The sequence below is a fragment of the Filicampus tigris genome, chromosome 12 (assembly GCF_054856515.1).
Source record: "Filicampus tigris isolate MCC_2025a chromosome 12, RoL_Ftig_1.0, whole genome shotgun sequence".
Lineage (NCBI taxonomy): Eukaryota > Metazoa > Chordata > Actinopteri > Syngnathiformes > Syngnathidae > Filicampus > Filicampus tigris.
The window spans coordinates 9,392,970-9,415,744 of NC_141228.1; the positions used below are offsets into that span (position 1 = coordinate 9,392,970).

The 22,775-nt window shown below is 39.9% G+C and overlaps 1 protein-coding gene across 12 annotated transcripts in view; it reads right to left on the reverse strand.

Moving 5' to 3' along the window:
* ephb3b (eph receptor B3b) overlaps positions 1–7,296 on the reverse strand; it is a 55,923-nt gene extending 48,627 nt beyond the window's left edge. For 3 of the 12 annotated variants that reach the window (XM_086046406.1, XM_086046399.1, XM_086046395.1), the window contains exon 1: positions 6,520–7,293. In XM_086046406.1, the coding sequence (XP_085902532.1) occupies positions 6,520–6,583 (64 nt within the window). In that variant the 5' untranslated portion in view covers positions 6,584–7,293. Of the gene's footprint in view, positions 1–6,519 lie in introns of all 12 variants that reach the window. The other 9 variants (XM_086046397.1, XM_086046402.1, XM_086046407.1 and 6 more) reach the window with 7 other exon arrangements.
* Between the last annotated feature and the right edge of the window lie 15,479 nt (positions 7,297–22,775).

The window sequence follows — 22,775 nt, forward strand, 5'->3', positions numbered from 1 at the left end:
AGCACATCCATTGTGTAAGCATACCATCAATATTATCTTAGCGTTCCAAAAAATCCCATGCAAAATTGGCCTTTAAACTAAAACTGTAGGTGACAACATTGTTTTTGGACGATAAAGAGACTCCTGTGTCTGACAATCATCCATGTTGCTGGTTTGTTTTTTATGTATACGGTATGTATCATCAAGCTGCAGGAAGTTGCACAGTCGGCCTATTTAAATATACACATCCTCTTTCACTGTATTTTTATTCACGGCTGGAATATGATAGCCCCGGGAGCTTGACAAGTACGTTTAAAAAGAAACTAAACCAGCCTTGGGAACTTAGTTCCCCCTCTAACAGTGGTCCAAACAGGGACACCTGATGACCTCCGTTGGGATGTGGGAAGTGAGTGGTTGAAACACACAGCAGGTACCGGTACTAACCCTTTACTAAATTGGATCTTTTTTTGACACGTGGTCATTAAGGATGCTTTTTATGAACACTTACAAAACATCAAGACCACTTACTACCACGTCAAAGCTGTCTGTCATCCGTATTTGAAAAGTCACTCATATCGTACAGTCAAAGAAGGGAATATAACTATCACGGTGAGCTCGGTCGGCCAAGTGAAACAATCATGAATGCAGACTCACAATTGGACTGTTTCTTTGACCTCATAAGAAAACAAAATGTATTTTCTTTAATTATTTCCACTTTAACTAACTGACTAACTAACTAACTAACTAAACTGATTTGCTCTCTCAGGCACCCCCTCAACTATTTAGCCCCCCACACACACTCTGTGCCACCCAGCTTGCTCGTGCTCACTCTTTTTCACCCGCTTGAATTGTGTGTGCGTGTGTGTCCCGTTCTGCTCTGCTGACTCGAGACAGCAGCAGTGGTGGGCAGGCTCAGACACATTTGGCCTCCCTAGCTTGGGCTCAACAGTGGGTGTCAAAGATGTGCCATCCCGCAAGGCCCCGGGGCTCCATGTGGTGCCAGCACAAGAAAAGGCAACGCACACACGCACACAAATAGCATAGGGTGCTTTGAAAAAGAGCATCCACAGCAAACCTTTCCTGTCAATGCCGTAAGGAACCCATTTTGGTTTCCTTTTTGACTACAAACTGTGGTCTGGTGACATGAACACACAAACTTGACATGAGATGCAATAATCAAGAAAGTCAGGAGATGGCTTTTTAAATACCATCAGCAAAGATTAGGATTGTATTCATCAGACAGTATCAGATGAATGTCTTGGCCAACTTGTTGCCTTTTTTTTTTTGATAGTTCATATCTTTCTGCAGCCATGGTACTATTTCAATAGCTCTCAACCATGACTGTGGAGTTAGACCCGCACTCAACTTTTCAAATTAATTACAAATGGTCTCTCTCTCTCTCATAGAGGACTGAATAATTCACAATAGTTTACTCATGACCCTAATGAGGACAAGCGCAATAGAAACCGGATGAATTGATAGATTTTTTTTTTATTAGCCAAAGTTGACGTTCATCTTATAATAATGCCTCAGAAACAACATTTGTGTTCATTTACAAAAAAGTAGAAACAGCTGATTTTTTTTTTAAACTCGTTCAGCAGTTAATTAGGAGATTTAGTGCTATTCAGCACAGTCACTGGCATTTATCTCTTCAAAGTCATGTCAAAACACAACCACTTTACATGTGGTGGGCACACAGGGTTTTAATAATATACTCACTCACACATCATATTGCGCCTACTTTTATATTCCATCACGTTTTACAAGCACCTAAACTATAATACTAAAACAGATTAATTGACAACCAAAGTAAATGTTCAAATTGGCATGACCTGTTTTGAGTTTTCTTTCTCATGAAAATAGTAGCGGAGAAAAATAAAGTGTGCTCTGTGTATCCTCCAGCATGGTGTGTGAAGGCACCAGCTGGCCAAAGATGGCCGTTGCCTGCCTCCATGTGAAATTCCAGCTCGGTAAATCTTTCCACGCCACCATTTGAGTCATGAAGTACAGCTCTGTGCACATGAGCACTCCTGCAGACCCAGATAGCATAAAGCATGTCAACTCCGGTGCTTTCGGGTTCGAGTCCGCCCCGCGTCACCATACCCCAACCACGCAATACCCTTCATATCATCGACCCATCCTGACACGTTGCTGTCTGACTCCCGCCCTTTTTCCTGAGCGTCTTAAATCTAAATCACTGTACATCTGTTCAATAGAGCTGCTGTTAGACAAATGACCGACATATCGGACGGAATATCCTGAATACCAAGGGCCCACACTCTTATGGTTGAGCTCTATATTGCTTACGTCTATACTGGCTGGTATTTAATCGGATCATAGAAACACATGAAGATAAACAATAGAATAATAAAAACTGTAATGGCCCTAAATTTAGGACAAGCCCTTCTCGGAGGCCGGGCAACCCTAATTTGGATCAGCACTAAATTGTGTTCCTCACAGATACCCACCCGTAATTTCAACATTTTATCAAATCAAGATTCATTTTACTCACTGAGAAATTAAAGAAAGTGTCAGAATTGATAGTTATAATGGGAAAAAAATTGTGGACATGCCTTTATCCTGATCAATCGCCAACTGTAATCATAAAGTTTAGGTTAGGATCTAGACGGATTCTTTCTTGGCTCGTGCCTCCCAATTCTACAGATTATTGGTGTAATTAGTTGAGGAGTTTTTGCACAGGTGCAATGCAAACAGTAAACTCCATAGCAAACTATCTACACAATAGCCACAAACTAAGAATAATAATAATAATTATTATTATTTTTATACAGCCTCAAACAAAAAAAACAAAAATTATTAGAAAAAGAGGAATGCATTTGTATCATTGTTGTTTGGTTTTAAGATTAGATTAACTAATATATATATATATATATATATATATATATATATATATATATATATATATATATATATATATATATATATATATATATATATATATATATATATATATGGGAGAGCTGCTGAACAATGATGCAGAGTCGTCCCTCCAATTGATTCAGGATCAGTGATAAATAGCCTTATGAATTGGTAATTGCTCCTTGCAAGAGCACTGCAAGAAAGTCTCCCTCCCTGCATCTAATTCTGCATTTTTAAAAGGCTGAGCAACATCGATCCACTCAATCGATGCGGAGCACATCAATTGACACTTTGTAGAAGTCTCCATGTGACAATTACACCCGTGCCAACGCTTATATGCTCTTTCATAACGAGAGAGATAGATAGATAGATAGATAGATAGATAGATAGATAGATAGATAGATAGATAGATAGATAGATAGATAGATAGATAGATATTTTCATTGCAAATTAGCGCCCTTTTGTCCTTGCATTGCCTCACAAAGAATTACTAATACATTCATTTTGTAATTTAAATGGAAATCCAAAGCACATTTTGTTTCTTAATTTGCCCTCCGTTGTTCTGGAGAGGCGCTACGAAATTATCTTTGAATCGCTCTTAACATAAGAAAAGCTCTTCGGACAGCTGCCATCGAGTAATTTACTTACTTCTTCATTTATTTTTTTACTGTATTTAAGTTTATTATTATTATTATTATTATTATTATTATTATTATTATTATTATTATTAATAATAATAAAAACATGGTAATAACTTCATAAAATACATCGCGCTGCATCATTCAAACAGTTTCCATTTAATTCCACTGGTCACGAATATGATTTAGAACTACTGCTCATGCTTGGCACAAGCAGCGATAATTGTAATAACATAAAAATGATGACACTGACAAGGACCCCCGCTGTCATACACACACTCACACACAGTATAAATCATTCGCCAAGTGTAAACGGGCCCAGCAAGGCTCCCGTGGAGGTGTGATCTCACCCACGTAAACACATAAACGTGCGTATCAAAGCTCCCCATTTGTGCGCAATCACTCCATATTGCGTCATAAATACAGCTTCAGTATTACAAAAGACGATTGAACGCTCATTTGTCTTATTTATTTGAAGTGGAGATGTGATTTTCAAAAATGAATAATTGCTGGCATCTAGTCAAAGGCTTCCTGGAAGAAGAGATATATGCATCTATATGGACCATTATGAACGTGAAAATGAATACCACTGCTACTGTAAATTAGAAGGACTTGAAACGTTGGATGGCTTCTTCATCCCGCAAACTCTTGAGTCTACACGCACATAAGAGACACTTATGATTCACTTTTAGCTGGCCTGCACCACACTTACCTATATTTATTTAGTTTTTTTTAAGTATATTATTTGTACCGAAAACTCTCAGATCTGAACATTAAACACATTATTCCGACCCCACATTTACAAATAATATATATCACCTTAAAAAAACACACACACACACAAACACACACACAAACACACACACACACACACAAACACAAGCAATACTAATAATTGTTCTGCTAAACATTTTGTCAAAGAACAAGTTCAATGCAACTTTCAATAACTGTTATAATTCGGGCCTCATTAAACTCAATTCGTGAATATATTTCATTTTGTATTTGCATGAAATGTCAAACCCACTTCTCTTTTTGACACGGGTCACTAACAATTAGCCACCCCGAACGAGCCAGAATCTAAGAGTGGATGTAAATTATTGTTTATCTGGGAAGCCCACAAGACAACTTGAAACTTAAAACCTTAAATGGAAGACGGCCCGAGAAGAACGAGAGAACGCAAGAGAGGGTGAGCGAAAAGAGGGAGAGATGAATCCATTAATTATTCCCCGGGCTGTGTGACCTCGGGACCCGGGGAGTCTCGCATGCAGTGGGGCCGGCTGAACTTCCCCCGCAAGGCTCAGTTTTTTTTGTTTTTTTTTTCCCCCTCAAAGTACAACAAAACAGAGTCAGAGTGTTCACCATAAATCAGTGTGCTGTATTAAAAGCTTCTAGGTACGCCGGGTCGGCGGGACACAATTTATGGCATCACTTTTGTGGCGAATATATTGTTCAGTGAAATCCATCCGTTTGCAAAGCAGAGACGCAACCCACTCGTTGCTGGTGTCTGGTAAAAAATACAATTGTAGCTCTTTTCAGCCTCGTTCTGTCTACATCTGGAGCTAACTTGAGCACAGCGAGCCCCAATTCATCCATTCGAACCATGTGTTTTAAAGCACCGGTGTCCAACTGGTGTCCACTGACTTTTATTAGTGTATCACCCGGTCATGGGATGGTCTATTGCTACTAATTACCAACTATTTCAAAAATATAGAAGTTGTGTATGCCTCATTTATCATCTTAAATACTCTTAGATTCAAAATAATCGTTGAAAATGTATTTTGGGGTGTTCTGATGAGTTTGATAGTTTAACGTGTAACTGCTACATTACAACGTTGTTATCAACAGACCAATAAAAGTAACAACGCGTATCAGATAAGAGTTACACATTTCACCCTCAGAACGTCCGTACAAAAAAAGCGCAATCACACTTTTTTACTTTACCACAGCACAACAGCACAATAATATACGTGAGGAAAATGGTACATGTGGCGGGACTGTATAGGCCAACACATTAAATTGTAATTATTTTTTGTTTGTTTGTGTAATTGATTTATTTGTGTTATTTCTTTCGGTTAAAACAAATGGGATAAACAATTGGGAAGACAATTGTAACCTTTTGCGGTTATTTATTTAAAAAGACAAATGACGATTGCACGGCACACATGCATGAGGCATTGCGCTCTATAGCCAGTGGTCCAATTAATGTCCCACTTTTCACAGCACCGCCATGCACCCTCAATTCCAGCATTCATGTCATTCATGATGTACGCTTTAGTGCTCATCCCTTCCTTTTTATTTTTTTATTTTTGTTGTTCCCAAAGAGTAGGGAGGGAGGGCGACTAATCGGTAACCCCCCCCCCCCCCCCCCCCAAAAAAAAACATGGTGAAAAGTGTTGGAAAAGTTATGTATTGTGTTGCTTTTTCATTAAAACTAAATGACATTATAGCCTAAAACAAATCTTTGAAAACCAAATGTGATTACACGTTTATAAGATTCTAAAGCTTTTTGAGTTTAGATGTTTCTATAGTTAATCGATCGACCTACTTTGCATGTGTTACGGTCCACATGTCAAAAGGCCACACAACCCTTAAAGACATGCAGTTAACCTCAGAAGAAAAGTGTTTTTAAAGTGGGAATGGGGGGCGGGAGGGGAGTGGAGGGGGCTTCCTCACGACCACCACCGGCAGCACCTCGGCTCCCCGGTGAGATACAGTGTGGCGCTAATTTCCTCTAAAAGAGCAAGAAAGCAACAGCAGGCGATGGATAATGTTGCAAAAAAAGGGAGAATACACAACTCCCATTGTGGTGCAAACAACTGCGCACTGAAAGTTGCACCTCCTGCTCTAAACAGATGTCCATTCTTTCAAATTCAACCTTGCTTTTAATTGCAGACTGCCATCGGAATGCATGACTGGGAGTCAGTGGAGGTGTTGGTTTTGACCCATTTGGAAACGAGTTTAAAAAATGCATTAACTTGAATTTGAGCGCTTTAGAAAATAGATGGATGGATGAATGCCTTACCTTCAACTGCAGTGGCTGCGGGCAGCAAGAAGCTGCACAAGAGCAGAATGTAATCCATTGTCATAACGAGCTCATGTAAACAGACCCAAGATGGGGACAGTGTACAATCCCGGGCTGGTCACACTCCACGCACAGTCCGCTCCTTCCAGTCCCAACCTTGTTATACCCACGGAACCATTCACCAAAACGCCAAAAGATGCGCGTTTACTGGAAGAAATGACACCATTGGATGGTGGAAAAAAACACAGCAGCCTTCTTCTCTCTCTCTCTCTCTCTTACTTTTAAAAATCGCCAATGCGTCTTTTAATAGAACGAAAGGAAAAGGTACCAGAACTCCGCTGGTGTCCTCCTCAGCTGCGAGCAGGTAGTCCAGTCCGGGACCACACCATTGGCGCAGTAGTTCCACAATCAGGATTTCCCTTCTGAACAGTCACTGAGAAGCCCCCAAAAACATACAACGCAGACTTCTGTGAGAAATATCCTAAAAAAAAAAACACTTTCTGTTTGGTCACAACAGAGGAGAAAGACGCACTTATGACACCACCATAGTGCGTGTAGTCCACAGCAAGAAATAAAAAAAATTAAAAAAAAAAAAAAGTGTGAGCCTGCCTGTGTCCACGGACAAGCGATACTCCAGGAGCTTGGTTTTAAATGGTACAGTATTTATTCCCTGAGCGGAGTGATGAGCGCTGGCTACTGCTGTGGACCGTCTGGCTCGCTCTGTGCGCTGGAATGAGGCAAACAGCCGTGTAGGAATAAGGAGAGGGAGAAGGAGAGAGGGAGAGAGCTCTAGACAGGCACAAGAGAGCGAGGGAGAGGGAAGGGGAGGGGTTAGGCGGCACTGACAAATGTCAATCTCACCATCATGTTTATTGTTAAAATGAAACTAAAGTTGACTTCTTCTCATTGGATACCAACAACTGTTGTCACGCACCCAATCTGCATGTAGAATCAGGACAGCAACGGTCCGTTTTCTCTTGACACAAACCAAAAGGCTATAATCCAAGCATTAACATTTTAGAGAATTATAACAACAACATGCCAGTGTCAGTACGGGGTTTTTATGTTAATGTCGTGTAACGTGGTTGTTCTCCTTTGTTAACGTTTTGCAGTGTGGCGCTGCCTTCTTTACTGTATGAGATTCAAACACTCACTCACAAACGCTCTTGTGCACAGGCATGGACACACAGCGCCACCTGCGGATCGCCTCGGCGAGAGAGATAGGGAGAGAACGAGAGAGACAGAAGGAAAGGGAGAGTTTTTGTTGAAACAAAATTATATCATTATGAACACATCGTGAAGGGAATGTTACTGTTTGGGTTCATCTGAGTGTGATAGGGACATCACTAAATCAAACATGATCATCACTGAACAAACAGCACAACGACATAAAATATAATTTAAACACATTTTATTTACAGTAGTTTCACAGAATGCTCAGATTTTGTTCCGATTTATTGAAAACTACATCCAATGTACATTCACCACTGCACTCGGATGCATGCAGCGAGTGCTTTGGCTCAATAGGCATAACTAAATCTTTATTTTTCCTTCCTCGGCCCATAGAGCTGCAAAGTGTTTTTCCTTTTCGGCTGAAGCTGACAGCAGGAGGTGAGAGGGTATCTGCCACGGCCTGAACTTTACAGCCGTTCTCCTCATTCCCTTTCTCCGCTACAGTTGTTTTCTTGTATCGCTAAGTACTTGGGGTCCTTTCTCAAAAGTGAGCTAAACCATATCCCAGGACATTTATCTTCTATTTTCTTTTTGCAGTCATTAGGAGATATGATCATGTTTATAATGCTTAAAGTAGCATTTGCTCCCTTCTGTCATACACTTTAGCAGATGGAAATGCCGATAAAACAAAAACCTACATGGAATGAGTTAGGCATGTTCCTGTTTTTAGAGAATATTTAATCAATATTGACATAGTTGGAATGATTTCGCCTTCTTAGCGCTCGGCTGAACTTCGCATCGACACATTAATAATGAGCGGCTAAATTCCACAAGCTGCCATCATTACTCATTATTTTTAATATTAATGTGTTCTCTGTTCTATGTGATTATAAGAATATGAGTTGAAAGTAGGCTAATAATCTCTGTTCATAAAGCTATGTCAATTTTAATTCAAGCAAACTACAGTAGGCAGGCCATCTTTACTTTTTAACTTTATTCTGTTTACATGAACTTGCATTGATGTCAATTCAAGTGAATGCATTGGCTGGAAGAATTTCAAGAAATGAATATAAAGAGTTCAGGCATTTGCAAGGAAAGTAGACCTGTGAAATGTTGCAGTGAGGCCAAATGACTAGGCAGTTAGTGTAAAGTTGAAAGGCGATTGGATGCCATTTCCTGGGAGGTGCAAGCAGACAGACGTAACCATGTGGTCTGTTGTGTGTCTCTTACTCGGACGCCTTAACACGGACTGCTGAAAAATATTTTTCAGGGTCAACTAACATTTGTGTATGTTGTGTATGCTATAGTCAAAGAGTCACAATAAATATTTGGGCAATTCAACTTTTACACCTATGAGACTTATATATGCTATATATACTATATTAGAATTTTGAGGGTTTACTTTTCTTATGCTCCAACAAAATGCAAACATCACAGAATATTTTTTTTAAGTAGTAATGTTACTACTAAGAATAATTTCTCATGTGGTGTTTTTCCTCTGTTTTGATCTCATTATTATCACCGATGTTGTTTGTTTAGTCTCTGGTAAGTTAAGTTTCTAAAAATCCAGAAAAACTTAGTTATGAATGTATTACGTTCATTTATTTTTGTTTGCTACTACTACCAATAATAAATTAACAACAACAATTACAATAGTTTTTTTTTTCATTTATACTAATGCATTTTGAACTCATTGCAAGTTTAAAAAAACAAAACAATTAAGAGCAAATACATTCAAAAGGCTTTTCCTTTGTAATGATTAGATTAGACACTGTGTTCATAAAGCGTCTTATTGGTCAGAGGATCTGTGGCCGCTTCAAAGCACACCATCTAAAGACACCGAAGCCCGGTCTCGGCTGCCCGGTCGCCATTACAGGCCAGGATTACAAGTGCCACCCCTGTCATTTCAACAAGCTTCTGACTGCACTGACTCGTAACAAAATAACCTTAGACAGCTTTCCAAAAATGCAGCTTTAGATATCAAGCCTTTATCTGAGATTTTGTTAGTTATTTGTTTCAATGATATGACAGTAATACACTGTTATGTTTCATGACGTCAAACACAATTCCCAAGTGCAAAAAAAAAAATATATATATTAACACTATAAGATATTGGGCTGTTTCCGTATTTTCCAGCACCAAGAACATCCGCATTATCAAATTGATGTTTCCTGAGCTTTACAATACTCCAGTTGGTGCAGGAGTATTTTTCCTTTTATGGAGTGTATCATTCTGGGCCTGTTTGAGGGTGTTCCTAATATAAATTTCAATAATAAAAGTTTCTACATTTCCCTTGGTTGATGGCCATAACAAATCAAAAGTTCATTGTTACCGAGGGCACGAAAGCAAATTATTACAGTATATTATATTATCCAGTACCCTTTATCCTATCTTCTAACCACAATAACAACAAGTTCCTTAATAATGCATTAGCCCCATAACAAATCAATTTTGGTCTGATCTGTTTTCTATTGTGTGAACTTATGTACGTAAACAGGAAGATACTGAATAGACACGCATGCACCGATTAGAGTTCATAATGTGATCCAGGGAATGTCTCAGGGCACCTGGCACATATTAGAAACACAGTTTGCAAAGTGGTAGACATTTTACTGCCATATGGAAATTTTTCATGCTTACACCTACGGGCCCTCAGCAGACACTCACAAACCTCAGCCGTTCTTCCTCCCACTCATCTTGTGCCAAGATATCAGTGTCTCTGTACGTTCTCTATTTCACACGCACTCTCACACACACAGACCATGGACCTTTTCTGACACACAGCAAACTTTTAATTCTCTTCCGCCCTTACAAATCACATGTCTGGACTCAAAGACACACATTATCCCAACCTCTATAGCATGTATAAAACTTTTGCAGACACACACGCACACTGTAGCTCTCATGTCTGGATTTGGTCTAATAGCAGTACTAATGTGATGTGAGTGTGAGCGGATCGCTTTACTCCAGCAATATTAAGGGAATGGTACTGCTGGTTATATTAGAGTGTCTTTTGACGTGTGTGTGTGTGTGCGTGTGTTTGTGTGTGTGTGCATATGTGTGTGCACGTGAACACGCGTTGAGTGCTGCTGGTAGGAGTACTGGTGTCGTTGGAATGGGTGGTGGGTGGCTCTGGAGAATCTCAATATGTGCATGTGTCGGGGGTGGGAGGGCGGTCTCACAGAAGTTGGGGGTAGGGTGGGGGTTAGCCTAATCCTTCAGGCCTTCACCACTGACCGAGCACTTAACACCGGATCACAAATGCAGTTCGAACTGAATCCCCCTGAGGACTGCCATCAACCAGCCTCCTCTAAACACAGCACCGCAAAAACACATGCAAACAAACACACCGAGCACCGCGTGCACTTTCGAGGTCTCACCTCTAGTTCCAGTCACCAAATTGCAAATCATCACCTTTGTGCTAACTGCTCAACGTTCCTCTTCCTCTCCAACACCCCACCGTCTACAGCGGGCAGCTACCATCTGACACTGTTGACTAAAACCATGTTTCCTGCAAGTGGTACAGTTCCTTTTGGTTTACCACAATACAATTTGGAACACAATAGACTATACTACTACACAACCGGTGGTGATAGTTGTATGTCAGCTAAGTAAATATATTGACATCATACCAACACAACATAGTGCAAATCACTAATAATGCATGAACAAATATGAAAACAAAAGGGACATACATAATATAATGCATATGGAGTTTGTGCTGCAATCTCTATTTTTTGTCATCAAGTGGCAATTTGGGTACTGCTTCTTTGTGGTCCCACTAGAAGAGCACATAACTGCTTGAAAAGGTTGCGCTTGAGTATGAAGGTGTCATTTTGAATCTACATCTTATTAACTTGTAAATGCACTCCAAGCAGTGTGCATGACATTGGCACATAAACTGCAAGCTCTCCACTTGCGGTTAATGTAGTCGGCCGTGCCTGTGAAGTGGGCAATTGGAGACTGCCTTGCACCCACGACATGTGTGTCAGTGTGCTCCTTGGATAGGTATCATAAAGCCAGAACTCAATGGACTGAATCATTTCTTTTGATCGTATTATGTAATTCTAATTCAATTTTACAAATATAGGATTAGCAGATTTTATTACTAATTCGATGGCCACATCCAATATGGCGGACATACTCACGTATACTGTACCAAACGAGCAACCTGGCTCAAAGTGACGTCTGCAACAGAAATAAAGTGAAAAAAAAGGAAAAGAAAATTGATCTTAATTTTAGATGTCCAAAGGGTTTGAGGCGCCCATGAAATGGCTCTTAAGTTGAATACCCCAGTGTAAAATGTCCCTCCTCACTTGCCGTACTGTCTGCCCAGTGGCCGAAAAATGCAATCACCAAAATATATGTTGATATTTCTACTTTCAAGTTTCCTTAAGTTTATGTTTAAGTGTTTTAGACTGTCCCGAGTGCCGTCCACCTCAGTGTCCTCGGCTGTTGTTATTACAAATCAGTACACATTTTACAGCCATGACACATTACACAACGGCACATAAAGAACTTGCGTGTTCACCTCGAATAATAAGCGGGACTCTTGGACGCCAACATTGACGTATTCGTTGCTTATAGACCTGTGGCCTAACACATTTTTAGTCAGGCCGTGATAGGTTACTGCAGATAAGACTGGCCATCAAGCAAACAAAATCACACAATTGTATATTTGTATTTGTACTGATAAACAACTCAACATTAACATTTCAAAGCACACGAATAGCTGCTATGATGAAGAAAGATGTTTGTTTATTTTTAGAAATCTGTGCCTCAATTGGGTGGGCACAAGCATCTTGGTGGGCGGGCACGGGCCTCTCCCACATCCTGAACTGTGAATAAATGTACAAAATCATACCATGCAGTAGCAAAAAATTAAATAAATAAATAAATTGAATTGAATTGAAAAATCACTGATTCTAGAAACACAATAATAAAATGAATAATGAAAAACTACTATTTTCAGAAAAAAACAGTTGCAATGAAATACTAATAATATCCCAGCTAAGAAAAAAAATGACATATACAAGACATATACAGCAATGCAATGCAGTCTACAGTAAGTGACAGTGTCAGTCTATTGTGGATAGTGAGCACTTCCATAAGTTGCTTTGACTTTCCATTGCAAGCAATTTACTTCTGTGACGTGTATTGTAGTCTATTGTGTAGCGTTTGCCCAACTTTACACAATAATCCTTATAACCACCTTCTCCACAAATGTATTTTCTAAACTGAATGTGACTATATGACTCATCGTCCAGTCACAATGACACTCTGACTGATAGACGCACACTCATAGTCAGTCATATATTGTATACATGGTGAGGAGTCTGTGCACCAAGTAATTACCTATACTGGGGACCAGCAATGAATGAATCAATCTTTCATCACTACCACAGGATTACGATAGGAACATTGGAAGAAACAGGCAGTTGTCTGCACGCTACTTGGATGGGAAATGGGAGTGTTGCGGATGAGGTGGCAGACAAGTGATTACATTCGCTCCCAACTCAAATGGCATGTAGTTATTACCCTCCTAAGAAGTGTTCAACTGTGATTTCGTTTTTTTTTTCCAGAGGTTTTGGAAGACTGAAAACCTGTTCTTTACTTTGTCAACAGGCCATTTTTGATGCCATTAAAAATAATGTATTTGTAGGGGAATTACTCCAGCAAAGACTAAACTGTGTATAAAGAGGGCTGCAGTTAAGTTCGGAACAAGAAAAATAAGAAGGTGAACATTTGAAGTCCTCCTTTGTTAAAAACCTTCACTGTGCCGATGATGTATGTACGGTGTTTGGCACTATAGAATAGTAAAACCGATGGAAAGTTGAAGTGTATGAAGCAGAGCTATGACATCCAAACTAATTTAGATGTCAAATATGATCCAATATTCCGTTTAAACAAGTGTGATATGGAAAGCGGAGGCCTTTGGTGAACAGGGGATTGTTAATTGGAGATATTTGAAACACGACTTTCTTGGCTACATCGAGTGGCAAACTGGGTGGTGTCAAGTTCAGATACAGTACATACTGTACTAGCCAGGACAATCTGCACAATACAAGACTATGGAACACACTTGTAGGCATTCTGTTTAAACTAGCACTGCCATTGTAAATACAGGTTGTAATTAATATGATTCACATCCAACAAGTAGTTCAAGCACTACACTACCTACTGCAATGTATTACTTAAAGGGTGACACAATGGAGCTTTTCAATTGTACAGCAAAGAATAATTCTGAAAAATAATAATCCACATTCATTTTGTCACAATGCTGTGTTAGCGGATATCACATTGGTGGGAACGCTAGCCAAATCAGGTTTATGTTTCATCAATGTATTTTTTGACAGTTAAACACTTTGCCTTTCTTCTGTAGTCGAGTTTGAATGATGTCTTTATTCCACAATGCCTTATTTCCTCTAAATTAAATTGATACACTTATGAAGAAACATAGAACAACAAAGCTGCCTTTTGCACAGCTGGCCTTGCATCAGTCTGCAACTTCCAGCTATCTACCTTGTGATTGATTGAGGACTAGTCCGTGTCTGCCTCTTGTTCTGGTTCATCTGGGATGGGGTCCAGCTCTCCCTGTGGCGCTGAAAAGGATAATCGGTATAGAAAATGGATGGACGGATGGAGTCCAGTGTGAAGGAAAGAGGTTCATGCAATATGCCTTAAGCCGTCGCCCAGAATCAAAGGTCTGGGATGAATAATCACCGGCGCTGGTCCAATAACATAATGATTGATTGTCCCTCAGCTTCACACTGTCTGAGATAACATTGCTCAAAGTGTTCAAACACAATGTCAACAGAGTGTCTCCCTCATGGGGCCTCTGTTCGCGCTCTGCACCCAGAAATCGTATGTTGGCCTTTGACCATTCAGCATGTTCAGCTGCAAAATACAACGCTCCCTGCAGTCTGCATAACCTCAAGGGCAGGCAACAGTGGCAAATGGTGGCACATGCTGTTTACTGTAGGTCACTGAGGTTCTCTGTCAGTATCCCTTCAAAAAAAGCAAACACATTAACTGGTGAAACAACTGTAGACTATGTGTATTGGTAATCTCCTGTCTCATATGGGCGACTTATTTGAGGACACACAGTGAAGTGCAGGTCAAAGCTTTGGTTTCCCCTTCTTTTGTGGATGAATTTGTGGCAACAAATGGTCTCTGTCCATACTGTCAGTCGGGTTAAAATGAGTTCAGGTCCCCAACCACCAACAATTCTCCCAGAGATGATTTGTGGCAAACCCGCTAACCTTAAAATGACATGGTTTTATTTGAGCACTGGCTACCATTCAACATGGCTCCCATCTGCCCATTCTCTTTGGGGTGCATAAACCAAATGCTGTGTAATTGGAAACTGAGTAAATGTACCCCTAATTCAGCCCCAAATATATGCACAAATATATGGAAATGTCTCGCGCATCCCAAGATGAATGGCTAACTACTGATGTGAAAGCCAAAACAAAGGCATCCAAATGAGATAGTTACAGTACATGATTCAGCAAGTGAACACAGTGTGAGTGCACACACACTTGGCAAGATGTCATTCAACATGCGTGTGTGTGTGGGTGCGTGCATGCGTGTGTTTATATGTGTGTGAGTGTGTGCAGTGGTCTGTGCAGTGTAGCCGTGTGCTTGCATGCAAAGTCTTTATTACCAAGAGTATGTGTAATGCGCCAAGGAGTTTATTATTACCTTGGAATTGTGTTGTGTGTGTGCGTTGTCCCTATTAGTTTCTTCCTCGATACCAGATGACTCTCTGTGATCACAAGCTTATATAGTGGAACCAGACCAGGACTTTTCCAAACATTAAAAAGATGCAGCATTTACCCAGCCGTCGTTCGTTAGTAAAGCCCATAAAATACAAAAAGAAAATGAAGAACTATTGAAATTAGGACCAACTCACTTAACAATGTACTTTATTGCTCTGCATTGATGTGAAGGTATCTATAGATGACTAGCTTAAAATAACAATGTTGACTTTATAGAATAATGTTATTAACTGTTAATCCTATTGTTAAATGCTCTTGTTAACAGAAATGTTGTTCATTGTTCCCTTGGGGCAGAGTTGCCGGTACATTTTAAAAGTTACAGCTAAGTTCTGTAAGCTATTTTATTTGTCATCAACATAAATTCTTGGCAAAGGGTTTTTTGATGTCTATTTGTGGGAATACATTAATGTCTACTGTACTTTATTTTTAATTTATGTACCGTGTATGTTGGGGTAATTCATGTTGTATACATTTAATTTAATTTCATTAACAATAACCCCATTAGATGCTGGATTGAATTTTCGAGGGGGTCCGAACAGATAAAAAAAAAAATTACAACGGGCCTATAGCAAGCATAGAACACACTGATGTCCCACTTCCACAGCCCCAACACATCAGCAGCTCAAATGAAAAATAGTGATTTACACACATACACATGAGCACACTAAAACAAATTACATCAGAAGCCATAGCAATATTGTCCAAAGCATATAAACAAAAACAATATCAAAAACATGAACATCTTGTTTGTAGACGGGAAAATTAATTCGATCTAAAGATTAAGAAAAAAATAGGTGATACATTTCAATTCGATTTCAGAATGTTGTAAGTTTGGGTCTCACAGCGGAACTTAATTTGTAATTTGGCTATCTGCTGGAGGGGTTCGATATTTTGTCACTTGGGTTGTAAAAAAGGTAAGAATGAATTTCTACATTACACACTAAACAATTACATCTTTGGAGCGCAAGAGTAACTTTATAACCATGAAATGGCACAAGCAGTTTCACTGGAGTCAGATAATTAGTCCCGTGGGTTGTGTATTGATTTTACCATGACGAACAGAAATGGACTCTGCCTGCATTAAGATTCAAGACACTGCAACGCACCAAGCAAACTTTTGTTATCTTTGGAAGGCCTGAGATGTAAACAAAAGTAATGCAGTAAAAATAATCAGAAAACATAAATCAATCACTTGGTCAGACATGTTCTTGTTTGGTCTTTGCCTTTTTCCATTTTTAGAGAACGTCCGTAGTGTGAAAATGCCGGGCAAAGTTTGCTTTGCTTGTATGTTGGCCAACAGCCACATTCGGTCTTGTTTTTCTGATTGACGAATACGGACCACCCCCACCTAGAGGTTTGGAGGTTAATTTCCACTTACTCTGTTGTGGGGGGAATGTTTGTTTACCTTCTGTTAAGATCCTGACGATACAGTCAAGTGCAAAATTCTGCTTTACCTTGTAAAAATGTATACAAGCAGAATTTACAGGTAAGTGAAAGAACTTCATAAAAGTGTTGACAAAAGAGTTGCTGTATCATTCACTATTCTGGGTCACAAGTGAACTGGAGCCAATCCCACCTGATTTTGGGCGATAGATGGGGTACACCCTGGACTGGTCACAGTCAATCACTTATCTATGTCTATAATCACTTATGGACAAACAATCATTAACTCTTACATTCCAGCTATGAACAATTTTGAGTCTTCAATTCACCTATCATGCATGTTTTTTTTTTCTATGTGAGAAGGATACAGAGCACCCCAAGTAAACCATCCAAGCACAAGGAGAACAAGCAAAAGCACCTGACCAAAAGCTGATATTCAATATGACAAATTTTGACTATTTCTTTTTTTCCTTTTTCGTCTCAATTCATCTCAATTTCTGTAACCTTGCGAAGCGTGATAACCCAATGCAGCACCCTTGGTAGAGAGGGACATAATTCAAGAACACACAGTCATGTCCGGACAAGCTTATGAGTGTTCATTTGGTAGTTGGAATGACGGCAGCCACATGTGCGCGCATTCACAAGTGACAGTGTACAGCAAGAATATGACGGCAACACACATAGGGTAACAAGAATTGCTGTGCTTTCTAAATGACATCACCAGTGTTACAAAATATCAGTGTCAAGTAATTTGCCGTGATCCACTCAGAGGGAAAGACACATTTATTCTCATGGTATTCTGTGAGAATGACATGGGAAGAATTTGATCAGGCATAGTACATTACAATTGCTAAGGTGGTTGCAGACCTAATCAAACAAGGATGCCACTCAGTCTTGCAGCCAAGTCCGAATAATTCCAATGATCACCTATGTACTGTAGATACCCATCTCCTGCATTTTGCCATTAACATTTATATAATCCTGCATCCGCTTCTGCATCTAAATTTAATGGGCTCTTCCTTGGCCCATACCTCATCCCTCCACTATGTCTTGCAGAAGTTAGCAGAGTAGTTTTTGCAAATTCTTGAAAAAAAAAAACAAAAAAAAAAAACAAGCAACAAATCAAATCTAGCTCCTCTGGTGCGGGTAACAATAAAAATGCCTGTACTGCCACCCTGAACAATCGTTTCATTTATATGAGTTTGTATGTGTGTGATGTACCAACCAGATTATTTTTTTTTTTTTAAACTGACGATTCAAGCACTTGAAGTCTGTGTCAACATCTGTGAGGACAATAGTGTATTCACAAACAGAGGAGGACATGAAAAAAAGAAATAAAAGGCATGGAGACTTTTAGGCCGCTTTTGAGTTTTTGAAAAATATCTGTCAGACCACAACATTGTAAAAATTATCTCCATTTTAGACAGCTGTCTGAATATAATGTCATTTGAATAACATACTTGCACGCCTGCAATGTTGGTGCCCGACCACCAGTTGGTTATCCTACTATATTTTCACATATTCCAAAAAATACGTTCATACTTTAGTCTGCATATTTTCACGTTAAAAATTTCAGTTTTGGGAGTGCCATGTTTCGGTGTGGTCGGAGTAAATGTACACATAACTGGTGAAGCTTAATCAAACTCATTATTTGAGTGCTATACAGAATGACAAAAACATGGCTATTTTTGCTCATTTGTTCTTAAACCAATGTAGCCATAGTATGAAGAGCAAATATATGTTGTTGTTACATTGCATACATGTTATTTTAAACATTTTTAGTAGCACAAAACATTGTCGCTGTGCAACTTAACAAACATCCCCAGTCGCTAATTTTCACTATTGTTGCATTATTTCATGATAATCCGCTGAACAGAGCTGGGCACTTGACCCTTTTTTGCCGGTCCGGCCGCGACCCTCCACCCTTGACCTGGGTACCCTTCCGGCCGTGACCCTCCGGCCATATTCATAAACATTGCCCCGTTCCGCCCCCGACCCCCCACCCAAAAAAAGCGTCTGTGATTGACGTCTCCGCGGGAGGGATGCAAACAGCAGAGGCTTTTTAAAGATCATTAGCTGGCTAATTTACAATTCCAACCCGCTGGTCACGCTTCAAAACTATTTTACTTTGCAGCACCAACGAGCTGCGTTGTGCATTCTCTCCTCAGTGTGGGAAACTGTATGTCATCGCACCATGTGACATAATGAACCGATCAGAGCAGCAAAAATTCCTGATGTGTGCCTGGGATGTGTTGCAGACCTGTCGCCAACAGCACAATGCGTCGGTCATGTGAATCAATGCGGCAGTTCTTGTTTACGCCGAGGCGGGAGTAGAAGGAAGCCTAAAAAGAAGCCTTTTTTTACCGAGTAGGCTGAGATGAAATTTGGTCACCTCGCGCGCACGTCACACGCATGGGGGCCGATTAGTGGGCCGGACTAATATCCACTTCAGGCCATGCTTAGTCCAGCCCTTTTTTAAAATTTGTCAGCCCCTACCCCTAAGCCCCAAAAATGGGCATCCGGCCAGGCCGGAGGGTCCGACCGGTCCGGCCCAGGGACGGACTGCCCAGCTATGCTGCTAAAAAAAAAAAATCATTGGGTGTTTAGTGACTTTACCCAGTGTTGCCTACATCCCTCCGGACTGACACACACACACACACACACACCCACACACACACAGGTCGGTCACCCATTGCGATGTGAGTGATCTCTGTATGCACGCTGCTGAGGTGCACAAGGGGGCATCTGGTCTTTTTCCCCTCTCAGTTGCTGAAATGTAAACACCACAGTTGCCTGTATTTGCCAAATGAGCACCTGGTATTTCAAAGTGGACTTTTTTTCAAGTCGGGGTGGGGACAAAGCTGTTCAGCATTATGTAGACTTCCACACAAACAGGCTGTTGCTCACTCGCCCTTTTTCACCACCAAACATATCACAGGAGGAGGGGTGGGGGACATACGGGTGAGACAGGCCAGCAGGCCCACACATGCACATGTCGCACATTCACACAAGCACTTGAACGCCCCGCCATCGAAACATTGGTATATTCACACTACGTATGCACACACACACAGCAAACACTTTGTCATTCTCTCACCTAGCCTAGTGTTTAGTCTATATGAAATGTAATGGTATATGGTAGGATCACTGTGATTCATCTGCACTACATTACATTGGGTATGTGTCAAGACTTTCTGTCCCTGTTCCAGTGGGCTGCTTGGGCTTTGTCATCAGAACATTTAGCCAGAGATGAGCCAGATCCCAAACATTCCTCTTCATTATGTGAGAAATAAACGGGTTGTAACACATTTTATCACAGGTTGTATCCATTGTGAAACTAAAAAGTCCAACTTGTTATTGAAAAAAAGTATATGCTGATGTAAAATGATCAAGTCATTTCTGACAGAATTTTGCTTTGTGAAATTATTTAAGCATTTATTATTTATTACTCCTGACAATAACAAGCTTTTACTTTGAAAAAAAAACTAGTTTTGAAGATTTATGTATTCAGTGCATCCTGTACTGTTTGGGCTCCTCTAGTTTTGTTTTCTCAGTATTTCTGTCAGTCTCATTGATTATTGTGTCCACCACCCCTAGTGTTAGTCAATCAGCTCCCTCCTACCTTGTGTGTCTCATCCAGGTGTTTCTCACTGTCTCGTCAGTATGCCTGTATTTAAGTTCCTAGTTTTCGTTCAGTCCTCATCGGATTGTTGTCATGTTGTTTTGTGTTTCCCAGTGTTGTGTTTTGTTTCCTAAAGCTTCTTTGTTACTTTGAGTTTTGGATTTTTCAGGACCTTGTTTTTGCTGTTTTTTGTTAATATTTTGTTCAGTACGCCCTGCTTTTTCTGCCTCCTTGCATTTGGGTCCTCTACCATGCAATCATGACACATCCCAACAATAATATTATTCTTTAATCGGAAGTTAAAATCACATCTACTTAATAAACATTGCGTCATGGAATGGTATCAGTTGTGTCAACCAGCTTATGAATTATAATTTACAACTGGATACTACGCTGCGATCAAAAGTTGATTAAGGTGTATTATGAATTGATATCATATAAAATTCTTGTCATTTCATTCTCTTTTTCATTTCTACATCTTTGGACTATTAATACTATATGAATAACTGCCACTTATCGTTCAATACATTTTCTTCGCTGAACATATGACAGAGCTTTGTTCTCTGATGGAAAATATCGTCTCTGTCCTGTGAAAAAAACGTGTCTCCAATTTTGGAAACTTTTAAAATTGTCACATTAATGTCTGTAACACAGAAACATGATTCATGTAAAAATAAGAAAATGAAAAAAAAATGGAGATAAGTGTTTTTCCCATGACAGCGACGATATGATTTATTATAGAAAAAGTGACACCCATACCCACTCAGTCATCTCCTTTTGATGATTTTAAACCATTTTACATGCTTGCTTTTTATTTGAACTGGCTAACAAGCAATTTTTGTACCATGCCTCAAATGGTTTACCACAACGGACAATGTCCGCTGTTATACCATAATTGCTGATTGTCTTTTGGGTGTTACTTGCCAAGACAGAAATAGGACATAGAGTATTCTGCGTACTTATTAAGTGTGTGCAGGCTATTTGGTGCAGTATGAGACACAAATCTAGACTAATGGGACACCTGACTACAAGATCTAAATGAAACTGGGATAAAATACTGGAGGTCTTTGTAACTATAACAGCTTCCATGCACTTTGTGGAGGGGTTCTGTGTTGGTCAATCAAGTTGTTCTACATTTAACCTATCCGAGCATGCTTTGTGCACTGTGGCAGTCAATAAAGGGCCTCCTCCTTGATCCCACAAAATTGTAGCATGGAACTGTCCAAAATGTCAATTCAGGAGGTCTAACCCAGCTATTGTAAGCACACTCATAAATGTAATCACTGTTGTCACAGAATTGCAGATAAGAAAATATCCCAGAGAGAACATCACCAGTTGGCCCAGGGAGCCTTTTACTCATCACCCTTATGTCTCCCTAAAATGGAAAATGTGCTCATGTTGCCGTCAGTGTTGTGATTTGTGGTCTGTTGCTTTTGGGGCTGATTCACATTCATGTGATAACAGTCTGTCATGCTACTGCATGCCTCATCCTTAACAGTGAAGCGGAGAACACTGGCCGTCTGTCATCAGCACGCACTGACACTTCCTGGCCCACACCCTCTCTAACCTGACTGAGGCATCATTGGTTGAAAGTCAAGAGCGCCTTTGGATTCCTAAACACATTCCATGATACACAAGCATCCAAATCAATAGTCCGAGTAAGTCAATTTGTTTGTACAGTAGTTTGTGTGTGTGCATTTGTGGTTTGACAGCACAAATGAGTGACTACAAAATTACTTACTATTTGGCCTTTTAAGTCACTTCCACACAATTGTTTTAGATGAAGGCTATTTGGCTATAAATGTATCTGACTTCTCTATGGAAACTACACAAAGAGTCCTGCTTATGAGCTGGCTACCAAGATAGTAATAAAGCTGTGTTGAAATAAGCAGAAGTGGGGCAGCCGGAATATCTGAGCAAATCACTCAAAAACAATGAACATGTTGAAACACCTCTGTTGCAAAATTCCATACGGCTTTGGTAATGTAGTCATTGTATTTATCAACACACTGCCGTTGATAAGTTGTGTAAACTCGCAAGACACCATAATGATAGGTTCACGTCACTGTGAATGTTATGTTGTGATTCCTGTGTGAACGGAACAAGTGTTATTGATAACACAGCCATCTGCATGAATGGCAGAACGTTATCATGAAGAAATCAGGTACACTTACTTTAATTGCTTTTATTAGTTGTCATTAGTCAATTGGTATTAGTTATGTTAAAATTTGCTCTAATGTGAGGACATCATGTGTCAGAAATGCTTATCATCTTGTCATCCTCAATGCACCTGATTT